At 32.9% G+C, this 15,413-nt stretch overlaps 1 protein-coding gene across 1 annotated transcript in view; it reads right to left on the bottom strand.

Annotated features, from left to right (window-relative positions):
• Positions 1-15,413, bottom strand: part of klar (klarsicht) — a 715,886-nt gene that overhangs the window by 356,255 nt on the left and 344,218 nt on the right. Inside the window, exons 4-5 of the mRNA XM_068361101.1 lie at positions 9,976-10,703; positions 8,965-9,109 (exon numbers count right to left, since the gene is read on the bottom strand). Of these exons, the coding sequence (XP_068217202.1) occupies positions 8,965-9,109; positions 9,976-10,703 (873 nt within the window). The remainder of the gene's footprint in view (positions 1-8,964; positions 9,110-9,975; positions 10,704-15,413) is intronic.

The raw sequence follows: 15,413 nt of genomic DNA, 5'->3' as shown, positions 1-15,413 counted from the left end.
TATAATTTCATATTTACCTGAAGAAAGTTTTGTTCCCCTCAAAACAATTAACGAATCAACGAGTCCCTGAGTTTGCATTCAACAGAATTAAAAACCTGATTTGCAGAACCGTTTGCCAAGACCAGGAATATTTTGGGAAATAATCCCCACATGACAGGCCATGTTAAACACGAGAAGCAATGCCGGCTTTAAATGGATGGAAATCTCAAAATTGCCACGGAAGTCATTTTTCCCGTCCGCATCGTATCACAGGCAAGACTATCATACATGACGAAAGCGTTGAAGTCCTGGTGTATTTTTCCCTTTTCACTTTGATAACTATTTTTTGTTCATTCCTTGAAATCTACTGCTTTCTCAGGAAGGCCAAAATAGAAGATGAAAGGGGGAAAGTCGGAGCAGAAGTTTGCATGTGAAACCTTTTCTCCCAACTTTCATCTAAGACTCTCCTTTTCCCATGAAAAATCGCATAAGGAAAAGAATGTTCTATCCAATTAGGTCCAATGAATCAATACCAGAAAAAGTGAAAAGGAACCTTACACCGACTTTAGCGTCTTTCATTGCCACTGGCCTCTCTCTTCCAACGAATAACCTTATGCCTGCGTAGTTCATTGATTCCCTTCTTTCCTACAATTCCCACAAGGCGACCTTGACCCTCAATGCCATGGCATGCGACAAAGACGTAGTTAAGACTATAAAGATTGTTTAATCAATGTAAGCTGCTTAAGTGGCTCAAGATTCGTGCAAAGGATTTTTTTTACGTAACAAGGGAGACTACAATAATTACTCGAATTAATTTGATAATTTATAATGGTAAAGAAACTAACACACTTATACAAAAAAGTACAGGTTATATTTTGCTAAACTCTCTCTCTCTCTCTCTCTCTCTCTCTCTCTCTCTCTCTCTCTCTCTCCACTGAAATTTGCACCGTTGGATTTCCGAGCGATAATAGATTGATAAACATACTCACGTATAAAGAGGGATACTTTAACCAGACACTGCGCAGAACTAGTGTATTTATCTCAATTTTTTTATAAATGTCTTAGAATAAATATAAAATCTATAACATTAATTGCAAGCTCCATAAGGTTATTACTCGTAGTGTTTCAATACTTGAAAGACAAACCCAAATTTTATATAGGTGAACCTGACGATAGCATAATAACTTTGATAAAATTCTTTGTGATCCAGATATGATACTAGCACAGTAGCCCTACACTCATATGAACACGGAAAACCTTTAAATGTTACCGTCAGTCGTCATGGTAATTATCCTGCATGTGTCATCAGATTGGAAATCAAATGTCGGATAATACTTCAGGCGACAATAATGTCTAAATCTTTGTTTACCTTGAAATATTTGACGCCCATTACACAACCGTAAACTACTAAACCGGTCGTAAACGTGTATATTACAATTTTGTTGCAAAATTATGTTCTTTTTTTAAATACAGTATGTTTGGTGATGCTCTCCCTGTACACACAATATTTGTTTCCTCAACATCTTTTATAAAGACGTTTAACTTTCTTTCACAAATATATTGTTAGTTTTTTTAGGGAAATACTTTTTGCAACTCAACTCGTCATTTCATTTCCATACATTTGTCTTCCTGTCTTCTCTTTTCTCTTTTTAGTTGAAGTTAAAAGTGGAACCTTGCAAAGATATGGCCTTCGCGCTTTTTTTTATTAAACACTTTACAATTTTTTAGAATTAGTTATAAATTGCAAGCTTAAAAAAACCTGATTAAACAATACAATATACTGCATGGACAAGAATTGCATAGTAAAAAGAACAATTGCACCTCGAGTACTAACTATTCTGATTGATCTCCAGAATCCATATATATATATATATATATATATATATATATATATATATATATATATATATATATATAATATATATACGTATATATATATCTATATATATATATATGTATATATATCTATATATATTTATATACATACATACACACACACACACATACATATATATATATATATATATATATATATATATATATATATATATATATATATATATATATCACTGCCCCATGTATTTTGAAAAATTTCCATGGCTTTATTGAAATTCTTGGATCCTCAAATTGTAATTTAGATCCATAGTACATGAACAAAAACTGTGAATGTTTCATTTTTACTAAATAATAGATTCTAACTTTTCCTTCCCTTATAGTATGAATGCACGCAGCTTTAATCTTTTTGTTACCTCCAGATAACACTAAAAAAATAAACACCAAAATTCACTTACCTAGACAAATTCTAATAAGCATAGGTTCAGTTTAAGAAATAATTGTGTTCTACCTAATATTATTTTATTAAAAGGAGGAAAAAAACTTTTTGAAGTCATGGTTCTTCGTTGTTCACTCTATATACAAACCAGGTAAAAAAAAAATTTATTCACTAATACTCGTAGAAGCTTATCAGTAATTGCGTCGGTTACAAAATAAAATTGGCATGGTTCACATAATATTATTCGCGTTACTATTTTTTTTTCGTACGCTATTACTTTGTAATGTTTCGTTTGTCAACCGCATTTGCAATTTTTAATGTTTTAAAATGAAAATTTTTTATTTATAAGTCTGACAATGCCACTGAGCGTGACCGGGTATGTGTGTATATATATATATGTGTGTGTATATACATATATATATATATATATATATATATATATATATATATATATATATATATATATATAACCAGACACTTTTCTATTATAGAGTGGAGATTCCCTTATTGATATACAATCTTTTAAATTGCCTCAAAGACCTGGGGGATATGCAGGCATAGTCTGATTGGACAACATACTGTACCTGCATACGATATTAGAATTTATAAAATAACTGCCCTTCGTACAAGGAGGGAAAATTACCTTCGAAAATATAAATTCAAATAAATGTAGGTTACCAGTTTATGCACTGTCATTTTATTCGATGCATGTTACCCACTCTTTGCAAAAACCAACCTTGGGTGACTTTGGAGGCAGCCCCCTAAGACCCCAGTCTTGATCTCGCCATCAAACTGTCACATTTACATCCCACGTGTTTCTAAAATCCGGTCACTCTTGTTCACGAATGGTGAAATCATTCATATAGTGAACAATGCTATTAATATCGTTGATTATATACATAAATGCATACTTTTCCATCGTTTATCATAAAGAGCCCATGCTTTGATGTATATGATCCTATGTAACACAGCTAAAGAGTTATTAATTTGTAAAACAAGCACTTACTCTTATTAAAAGTTAGAACAATCTGGAGACAACAAAAATACATTTTATACCAGCTTTTACATACAATCTGTCAATTTCTCAGTATCACGGCAGTAACTTAAACTGTCAAGAAATATCCAAAGCTTTTAACTACTAAGTTATATCAGCTGTTCGAATGAATTGCAAAAGAATGAATCAGTAGGAAAACGAAACAGAAAGCATCAAGTAATCTATAAGTGATAATGTAACACAACTCAAGAGACATTCTTTTTTCTTTTTTTAATTGAATTACTAATGTCTATCTATATCATCTTGAATTCCCGCTAAATAAACTATATAAACTATATAATCATGAGAAAATTACGAAAGTAAGGAAATTTTCAATAAAATTATAAAATGGGGGCTGTATTTAGCTTCCATGAAAACTATAATAGTTGCTCACATAAGAAACATGAAAATATAATGTTTATATATCATAATAGGCTATACTTCTGCATATTGCGCTCAAGGAATTTTACTTTCTTGTTAACTTGAGACAACTGTCCACTCGTCATGCTTTCTAATCTCGTACAAAAACAAGAATAGTGTTTAATTATCAGCCCAAATATGTTAAGTTACGATTGATATTTTGCTTTCGTAACTGTGTTGCCCCATGATAGAAATTATGTTTATTTCTTAATTATGAACAAAACAAGTATTCTGAAAATAATATGTATATTACCAAAATTTAGTTTTTAATAAACTCAAACCAAATTTCTTAGTTATAAACAACATGAAAGATCGTGACCAAGTTGTGGAATGCTCTTCCTAATCAGGTAGATGAATGGGAGGAACTTCAAAAGTTCAAACTTGCAACGATTGTTTTTATGTTAAACAGTCTGACACAGGTATCTTTTTATAATTTATATATGAAATATCTGTTTTAATATTACTACTGTTCTTAGAAATAATCTATTTTATTTGTACATTACTTCTGTAGTATTTTATTTATTTCCTTATTTCATTTCCTCACCGGGCTATATTTCCCTGTTGGAGCCCTAGGGCTTATAGCATCCTGCTTTTCCAACTAAGGTTGTTGTAGTTTAGTAGTAGTAGTAGTAGTAGTAGTAGTAGTAGTAGTAGTAGTAGTAGTAGTAGTAATAATAATAACAATAATAATAATATTAATAATAATAATTATCAATATTATTATTATATCAATAATAATAGATTGTAAAACAGAAAAAGCCTATCTATTAAGTAAAGAAACAGAAACGTAAAAGCCTTCGAATCGAACGTACAGTACCGCGCTGGCTCCATCTTCATTGGCTATTAGATCCGCTACATCACAGTTCAGGCACGTCATGACATCAAAACGCATATATGGAGCTTAACCAATGTCACGTTTGTTGCAACAATGGCCCAAGAACGTGATGCGATGCAATCCCTAGGGTTACGTTATATTGAATGGCACTCGCCGTATATCACACGTCAAACGTAACTTGTATTTTACGAATCACTCACTCTGAGTGAAGAACGTTTCTCTGAAAATTTTGTTTGACCCCTTTACCAAAAATATTAACTAACGATCAAGACAATGTTGATACGTGAGTAGTTTCAATACATCCTAGCAATTGCCTCGAAACGGGAGAAGACCCTCTGCATTAACTTCAAAACATCTTTGATTGACATTAACATAGAAAAAATCTTCAATTAAAACCCGCATCAAAGCCTGACTTCTAAAATCAAAACAGCACCTTTCTTGCATTTAAATCGGGAGAATTATTACCTCTCACAAAAACATGATCTGCAAAACTATTATACACAAAAACAGATATATAAACAAAGATTATCTTAATTACACACAGACTCCCCAGTTACATTTCCATCACAAGACTACATAAAAATGACACTTTTATTCCCTTCACATTAAAGCCATATAGTTTCACCCTCACATAAAAAACTAAGGCCTTCAATTAAATGGACTAGCATTTAAGACTAGAAAAAAAGGAATTCCCCGTGTGTCTTACTAAGACCAAACCACGTCACATGATGATAATCATGGTGACGGTGATATTTTCAGTCATCCCGTTTCACTTAAACCACCACCTAACCGGAAGTTCGCCCAGCTGCCACACGTCACGTAAGGGGCCGTATCTATCTATCTATCTATTTTATATATATATATATATATATATATATATATATATATATATATGTATATATATACATATATATATATATATGTATATATATATATATATATATATATATATATATATATATATATATATACTGACAGATGGATTGAAATATAAGAGCTATTTCTTATTTATTCAATAAGGTATGGAGAAGTCACAGGAATTAATCCAAACAAAACTCAAATTTGGAATCCTTACTTAGGACACCTCATCAAGGTTAACCATTCATTTCAATAAATTTAAATGACAAGCGCTATTCTAAGAGTTTAGAAAGGCCAGCACTGCACTATTATAAGATTTCTGGTAAAAAAAAAAAAAAAAAAAACTAATTTAAATACAAAAATATTTCTTTCAAAATTAAATCGGTTTCCACACGAGTATTTATTAAACGGAATACTAAATACTTAAGATTAACAACTACAAGAAAACTTGTACGACACTCATGACCGCAAAATACTCATTTATATAATTAAAAGCTCATTTACATTAAATTCATTGTTGTGGTTAGACAGCCAACTCACCCTCAATACTAGTGAAAATTAAAACCCTCTTGATTTTATAGCAGAAGAAGATCTAATCCATAGCCTGGAGAGAAGGTTAGAAGGAAATTACATTCCATGTTCTTAATTTCACAACGAGAAGAGAAAACATCTATGTGCATTATATTGTTACCATTCTTTATGGCATTAAATCTCACATTTTACATCAATGTGTAGGACCTTTACAAGAATAATAATTATGTTTATTGTCGACCTTCATAATCTAACGATATGGATAAATAAAACACTACAGAAGTATATATAAGCTTTAGCTAATAAGTGCGTTATTACTCATTTAGACAATATCTCAGTAATTAAGGGTCACAATAAAAATGCAAATGTAACTTCACAGGGAAAGGTCTGATTGCATCAGTCCACAAGAGAAGCAAACGAAAATGCAGTTGCAAATAAAACTGTTCTAGTTAAGCCAAGTAGTAAAATCAACATTACGATTCATTACATAATTAGGTTGGTTGCCATTGATGTTACTTTCACTAAGATATAGAGTAAATAATCCTTGTACTACTTGTACAAGAACAATTGGAAAGCAAGACATTAAAGAAGTAGTGTAAATTGTTTTTATCATTCAGGTACATGAGAGAGAGAGAGAGAGAGAGAGAGAGAGAGAGAGAGAGAGAGAGAGAGAGAGAGAGAGAGAGAGAGAGAGAGAGAGAATTACTATTAACAGAAACTATTCAAAGAAAACTATAAGAAAGTATTTAACATATACTCATCAACTAAATAAGCATTAGCAATGAATGAAGAGCCAACTCAAATAAATTCTAAAAATGAACCACGAAAGGTTTGAAAAACTCCAATGTATCTTGTAATATTCTAAACAGAGGGAATTACAGACGTTATTTCGCAGAGCTCAGAACTGAAAAAAGACTGCTCAAACAGAAGACCTTAAAATTACAGGAAAAAGATTACGAATAGGCAGATCAAAACTTTTCTAGTGTCAATATAGTTGAAAACAGAAAGTTTTTAATCTAATACTATTACCATATAATTTTTCAGCCTTCAAAATAGGATGAATCCAGAAAAGTTGGTTAAATAACTAAAAAAATTTTGACTGGAATATTCCTTATCTTTTTCCTGTTATCTCATGCTCCTTGGAGAAGGTCTACCTCTTAAAGTTATTCTGTATAGTGGCAAAGACAGAATATATGCAAGAGTATATGTCATATAACAACAATTATAGAAATCTACTCAAACATTAGTAAAGACATGTACTAACTTTAATATTGAACAAATTATTCTACCCGTTAACAGCATATCTGTCGCCCCCGAGAAAGTCACCGACATCATCATTACAAGTATTTTATTCAAGATCTGAAGAGTACAATCGGAGCAAAAGTAGAATAAGCAGTAGAATCAAAACTAAGTAACTACTTTTAAAAAAAACCAGAAGATTGGTGAAATACTTCCGAAATACGTTCACTATACATGTGATATATATATATATATATATATATATATATATATATATATATATATATATATATATATATATATATATATACATATATATATAATCTTCTCCTAGTCAGGCTAAGGCTAATAACAGCGATATCTTTGTCGGAAAATATGCTCTATTAATAATTGCAATAACATAACGTAATTGAACCAAGTTAAAAACAAATTAACGTCATACGGTGACATACGATAGCAGACAGAATCGAACGGCCCGATAATTAATGAAAAAAAAAAAATCTTATCCCTTCATAATCTTGACAACTTAAGCAGTGATAATGATAGCCTAGCTGACGTCATTGTTTCTAGAGTTAGCTTAGCACTCAGCAAATTTGTACAATGAAAACCAATTAGTTTCCAAACCCAACAACCCCTTGATTTTGAGTTTGCAAAACTTGATTACAATTAGCAATATACGAACGTGGTAGAGAGTGAGGGTTAAAACTAGCTAATTATTAGGAAAGAAGTTATTTAATATTATACAGTAATTAGATGTCTACTTTTGATTTCATAACCAAGTAAATAAGATTCACAGTAAGATCGAATTGTGTTCAGGCACGTAGCAAGGTTAACTAACTACACAGGAATAACGGAAGATATACTCAGGTCAAAGACACGTCTTCGTCAGACAACTGTGGTCACTATAATAATGAGAAAGCAGACACAAGTCTATTCATTAACCATAAGCGGAAATCCTAAATGGGGAAAAATCTCTCTCTCTCTCTCTCTCTCTCTCTCTCTCTCTCTCTCTCTCTCTCTCTCTCTCTCTCTCTCTCTCTCTCTCTCTCTCTCGTTGTGCTGAACAGTTTGAAAGCTCAAATTCACATCTCAAACATTACGATGAGAAAGTTTACGGAAACACCAACAATTAATTACGAACTTTAGCATGCTCTACGAGCCCCCTTCCATAATAAAACTCTTCTATTTGAACTGGCCTCTGATTACACTTCTAAAATAATAGAACATTGACTTCAACATTGGAGTATGCATGACAAAAGTAAATCTTCTGTTCAACAGTTATGGCATTTGGAAAAAAAAAAAATAACCTTTGCAGATTGGTTTACATACAGAAGGCAGATCAGAAAAAAATGATATGCCACCTCATCGGCCAACTTGAGATCATAAAAAGTAGTGTGGAAAATTCTTTACTTTCACTATCGAAGAGTTCGGCCGTGCCTATGCCAACAAAACTTTCATGGGAAAATCAGAGAAAGTAACCCGCAAATTGCCATTAAATCATTTCCTGAACGCCTCCTATGAGAGCAACCTCGCACGTTTTCATAAGCATCAGAATTATGGAAAACTAAAAACTACAGATGCTCTGAAACTGTACCTTGTAACTTAAAGGCTTTCTTAGCTACCTGGAACTCAATTAGTTCAAGCAGTATTACATTTACAAACAGATGGACAGATAAAAATCGAAATTTTCTCTAACCAAGACAATGCAGTTTAAGAAACAAATGTAATCAGGCTACGAAATCGGAACCTGTATCGCAAACTCCTCGTCTAGATAGATAAATAGATTATGTTACTTACTTTGATTTGCGTCTGTTGAGAGAGTTGGTGTGAAGGTCTGCTGGTGTCCTCGCAGGGCTAAGCGACTCTAGCGCTGGGCTAGACGACCCCGAAAGCGAAGACAACGAGAAACTCAAGGGTCCCAACCCTCCCGCAGTTAAATAGCCTGTGACGAAACATTGATATGTTGAATAAATGATCTCCAAAATAATATATGGAAAATATGATATCCATAATGATATTCTGAATAAATTATCTCAAAAAAAAGATATATTGAATAAATGATCACCAAAATGATATATTGAATAAATTATCTCAAAAACTATATATTGAATAAATGATCTCCAATATAATATAATGAGTAAATGATCTCCAAAATGATACATTGAATGAATGATCTTCAATATGATATATTAAATAAATGATTTCCAAACTAATATATTAAATGAAAGATCTCCAAAAGGATATATTGAACAGAAGATCTCCAAATTACTATGTTGAATAAATGATCTCCAAAATGATATATGGAATATATGATTCCCAATATGATATACTGAGTAAATGATCTCCAAAATGATATCATTTAATGACACGAGCCCATATAAATCTGATGAGTTCCTGACGATACATTTATGTATTGATTACATAGTCTAGGAAAATTCATTTGATAACATGAATGCTTGTAAATCTAATAAGTTTTTTAAGATTGAAATTTTAAAAGTTCATATTTTACCCCTCAATCTTATCATATCTATACAAATGTTTATGAAATAAGTATTTCAACATTATTCACAACTTAGTATCACCATAAATCTTTACTTCTCCTGAATATATTTGATGAGTTCAGAAGATAAAAACTTCTAAATAAATTTAATATCGATCATTCAAATAAACATGTCAAATACTTGTGAAATAAGTATTTTAACATTATTCACAATAAGGTATCATCATAAATCTTTACTGCCCATAAATAAATGTATAATTAATAAATAAAATCAATAATAAGAGTAAAATCATAATCGAGTTAATTACCTTTCTCATGGTCCATGGTTGCAATGCGTATGTCGTCAACTGTATGGGTTAATGCTTGTTGAGACTTATTTGAATGATGCCATGGTGCCGCTGGGTCGGACCCGCGGCAGAATTTGGCACCGAGTTGTGAAAAAGAACGAGAAAATTCAAAAGAATGAGGAGAAAGACTAAGAGGAGGAGATTCCAAATTGGAACTGAAAACTTGTTTTATAGTTGTGCTCTGAAAATGAGAGTGCTGGAGAGAAGGTGGTGTACAAGCTGTAGAATTTGTGGATGAAGATGATCCACGGCGGGACTTCACATTACTTAATCTAGTCTCAGGTACTAGGTTAATAAAGTCCTTTTTGGCACTTAGCTTGGCTTTGGATGCGGTTCTCTTTAGTTTCCCATCCAATTTCTCTGACGAGAATCTGTTTTCTCTCTCTGGCGCATTCAACAGAAAACGACCACTCTCGGTATCACTCAACCAAAGAAAACGGCTTTTGCCGCTCTCAGTTTCCAGGGATAACTCCGAAACGGGTGAAGCTCGCGAAGAATCGCAATGAAAATTGCTGCTCCTTGATGCTGCTCGACTTGTTGTCCTTGAACTTAAATAATCATCGACGTCATCGAAGTGGATGATAAATTCGTGGTCTTGTATGAGTGACGGGATACCTAGGTTAGGTTCACCAGAGTCACTGAAGTAGTCACTTGTTACGCTGTTTGCACGAGTCTTGAGCAGCGAAGATCTGAGGATTAAAAAAGAAAAATGTTATTAGCTTTAAATAACCCTCGAATTACGTTATTACACCCAATACTTTAACTTCTGGCAAAAAAAAAAAAAAGCTATAAGTATGTTACAGTTTTAACAACCTTAATCGCTTTCATAAATTATAAAGACGACGTTATTGCCGTACCCACAGTGAAACATATACTTACAACAATAATTATGCGCTACATATTACATAATGAATGACATCCGGCGGCGAACCGACCTAATTACACACTTCATCTTAGTTAGCCAACTAGTGAAATGATGGCTGATGTACTGTACTCAACAGTGTCACGGTACGATTGTATTGTGAGAGAAAAGTAGATGAATGAAAGAGGAAGTCCACTAGACAAAAAAAGGGGGAGGTTGGGAGACATTAAAAAAAAAGGTTGAAGCTTCCTAATACTCTGACTTCATAAAAATACACACTATCTCTATATAGATATGAGGCAAATGCTTTCTCCAAAGACTGTTAAAATTAAGGTCAATCTTTTAACCTCTGATTCTATGGGTTGCCCCTACTTTCTCCCATTTAACTTGAAATGGCAGTCAAAACACTGTTGCAATCTTATCAAAATAAGTTCATACTGCGATCCAAAGAAGCATAAAAAAAAATTACCTCATAATTAAAATAATGTTCGTATAACAAACATAATTCAAATGGGACATAAAAGCTACCATTCAAACTATTATGCAAGATAACAAACCAGACGGAAAAACTTTCACCATTTGTAACCTTCGCATCATAACAAACAGTGCCACTCCACAGGTCAATAATAAAGACCAATAAATTGCCAGATGTATCCAAACAACAATGTCGCTCTTGCAAATTTGCAATTTTATTCCTTAAGAAGCTTCATTGTAATATTTCTTCGGATTGAAATGTTTTATGTAATGAATACATATCCAAATAATCTCAGATTAAATTTCTAAATAAGGATATAAGAAAGTTCTAGAAAAACTACAATACTTCTGGTACGATTATCAGTGAATGTTTTTTAAAAAATCCCAATTTAATAACGATGACACAAATCCTGTCAAAAAAAATCATGCTAGATTAAAAACGAAATACATTAAGACTTGCATTATATCTGTACTTTAACTACGTGAGACGACAGAGTGAGAGAGAAAGTGAACGAAAATAGCATAGTAGTCGGTTGCCATAAAAGGTGAATCTCAATTAAGCATTGTATTTCATATTTCACTGTCTATTTGAGTGGTTGTGAAATAACGCATGTCAATGAACTCTTTACTCTTGTGCAAAATATCATTGACAAATAAACGCAAGTTTGTTACACCCACGTACTTTGTCTGAAACCATTACATCAGGGTTCCCATTCTTTCAAGAAAACAAAAGTTCCTGAATTTTCCTGATCAATTTTAATTTTTCCAAGATAATTATTCAGACAAATTTCTTGGTAAGGAATTTTTATCATGAGGCAAAGATTCTGTATAAGATTTCAGCGCCACAGGGACCCTCGAGTATACAGAAAGACTAATTTCTATTCATAATCAAGATTTCCAAAACTTGAAACAAAATTACACATCAATAGTACCTTTTACACTACAAAATCTTTGTTCCCTTAATTGGAAAAGAAAAAAAAAAAAAACAAGATTTATTCTGGGTATGGTATGTTAATGTTGAGTTGAAATATAAAAGTACCAGTGAGCAAAGTAGTGTTGGTAGATATACGTCGTTAAGTGGTCTGAAACGTCAATGCTATAGCTAACCTCCTCCTATAGATGTTAGTTGAAAATAACATTTTTACCATACTGATACTGTCAACGATACATAATTATACAGAATTCACATATGACTACTAATTATTCCATCGCTTATTCCAGTATATTGATGCTTTCTAACAGACCAAACTCAAAGTGAGAAAAGAGATTAAAAAACGCACTTCAAGTATTACAGGATTTTAAATTACCCCGTTGTATCACTCACACTCGAATAATAAAATCACATAAGAGAAATAATACTATGAGCTTTCACTAAGACATTCAGAGTAACTGCTACAGGTGTGTTCTCTCTCACAGATATCTCGATCGCAACCTTTCCTGAAAGGTTTTCCTATACATAATCCGTTAGCCTCCTAAGCCTAGCCATACTCTTCTCGTCATGTTACACTGAACTCTTCCGCTATGCCTAAGAGTGTGTGTGTGTGTGTGTACGTGCGCGCGCTGTGAACAAAATAGTCTTACTTAGGAGCTCTTACGAATAAAGTCTGATCAAACAGAACAAAATACTCAACTTCTACAATTATTCCACCATGTTCTACAATTCCTCTGTTACAAACAAAAGCTGTAATTACATACTTGAAAAAATATCATTCTTAAAACTTATAGAATATGCAATTCACAATCAGTAACGGTTTTTTATATATCTGCAGGAATAAAATCCTGAACAAGGTGTTGTGATTTTCCGGAGAGAAACTAAAATATCAAACAAAATAAGCCAACAAACAACTAGATAAAGCAAGCACGTACGTGAACGTAATAACCTGATATTGTTCATATTACATTATCCCGGACGAATTTTACGATTAAAAACTCTACGAGAAGACTACACAAATAATCAGATTTTATACAAAAAAATTATAAAAGATCGATATTTCAATGAAAGCTACACACACGATGACGAGTGAACAACTGTGAGGCGGAGGGCTAAGGAGTAAATGAACTATGAATGAGGATGACAGATTATGGGAGCAACAGCAGCAGTGATGGATGACCTGACAAGATGTCAGAAGGTGTGAATGGGTTTCTTGAAACAGATGATGGTGATGAAGAGATCAAAGTTGACGGAAAATGGTAGAAAATCCGATGACTAAATTAAGGAGGAATATAAATAACATGTCTTTTCAAACGAATAAATCATAATAATATTCAATACATATCTATTGTATGAGTTAATCAAATGGTTTCATTAAAAATTATCTTTCTAAATTATACGAATACAATAATTATTTTCTTAAATTTACTTAACCTTTCGTTTCTCGAAACTCAAATAATTGGACATATTTGATTTGTCACAAAATTACGGAAGTCAGATTAGCCGGAGAATTTATCAGAGAATTTTTTCAAATAAATCCTTAACTAATGTAATCACCTAGGTCTCTTAGTGTCATCATTACCTGTTTTTTAGTTAACATATTTCTAGACTTAAGTTTAATATAAAAGGCGGAATTTAAATAGATCACAAGGTCATTCACTCTCACAGATATCCTTTAGCAGGTGAATCAACCATTGCCCAAGAACCTTTCCACAATACATGGCCCACCATTCACCAACATCTGTACATAACCAACGCCAAAGGTACAACATAAATTTATCTTCGTTAAACAACCACTTTCACGAATACATTTTTGCAGTAGGTTTTGGTTATCTCTCCCTACAAAAATAAACTTTCAGTCACGCAACATCTCCTCCAATAACTTCAACTCCATAATTATCTGTTCATGACATAAAAGTTTTGTCTGTGCTCAGACAATGTAGATTAAAAATTACAGATTACAGATTTTCCCCTAAAGCGATCGGACTGTATTCATCTTTTAATTTGCATATCAGCCTTTATAATTTCAAGTCAAGAAAAAGTAAACCCTGAATGTGTCCCTGTTTCTTATCTATGGACTTCGGGACATCTACCATAAGAACGTGGAGACCATTCAGCACGGAGGTGGGGTCCCACGCATGTGTACTATGAGGTAAAACCTAAAAGAGGTTGGATAGCAAAATGGAACGAAACAGGAGACTTAGTAGAAGGGGTGCAGTTAGAGGCAGGAGGATAGTTGCAAAGACTTTATTATATCCCTTCAGTGCACCGATGGCACAGTTACACAGGGTCTTATATCGTCTGTTATAAATATTCCAGAGACCAAAGAAGATACACCAGACACATTTACCATTATTTACCGACATAAAAATTAATCATTAAAATTGAAGGGAAGATAAAGAGCTTAAAGGATAATGAAGATATTACGACAGACCAAAAGATTGGAACAGTCAAAATCACAGCTGGTCCCCAGAGTCTAATTATGGCATTATAAAGTAATCTTTCATCCAATTCCAGTTGCCAACGCACCCCGGAAGACTGAATGACGAGTAAGCTAATGAAACAGGGCGTCAACCGAAAGTCTCCATCTCCTCTTTTTACCCTACAAGGAACAATGATTTTTTTTATAAAGTAAATGGAAGATGGGTCGACGAACCAGAGCCCTTAAATAGAGAAGAAGAAGAAAAGCTGTGGGTTTAATACCGAAGGAAACGATAGACATGTTTGTTTACAAAGACAGTATCATTCTAGGAATAATCAGAAATGACGAAAACGTCTAAATTTGATAAGTAGGATTCGGGTACACAAATTACCCCAAGTACAAAGGATTCTCACTCATAGCCCTCCGGCAAGTCACTTACTACTTTTAAGCGTGTCTACATAAAAATTTTAACAACATTATCACAAAATTCACACGTATAATCAAAACAAAATAAATTTCCAGTTCTAATCTTAAAACGTTAGGAAATGATAATACCTCGCCTTTTCCAGCCACAAAACTGTGTCGGATACTTGAATCCTCAACATTTCTATTACGCATTTACCTCAAAACTAACGTAAACATCGCTAAACGCAGGTTGGTTATCAATGTATGGATGATAACATTTTAGCACAAATAAAAGTTCTAGTTCC

The sequence above is a fragment of the Palaemon carinicauda genome, chromosome 37 (assembly GCF_036898095.1).
Source record: "Palaemon carinicauda isolate YSFRI2023 chromosome 37, ASM3689809v2, whole genome shotgun sequence".
Lineage (NCBI taxonomy): Eukaryota > Metazoa > Arthropoda > Malacostraca > Decapoda > Palaemonidae > Palaemon > Palaemon carinicauda.
This window is presented reverse-complemented; position numbering and strand designations above follow the sequence as displayed.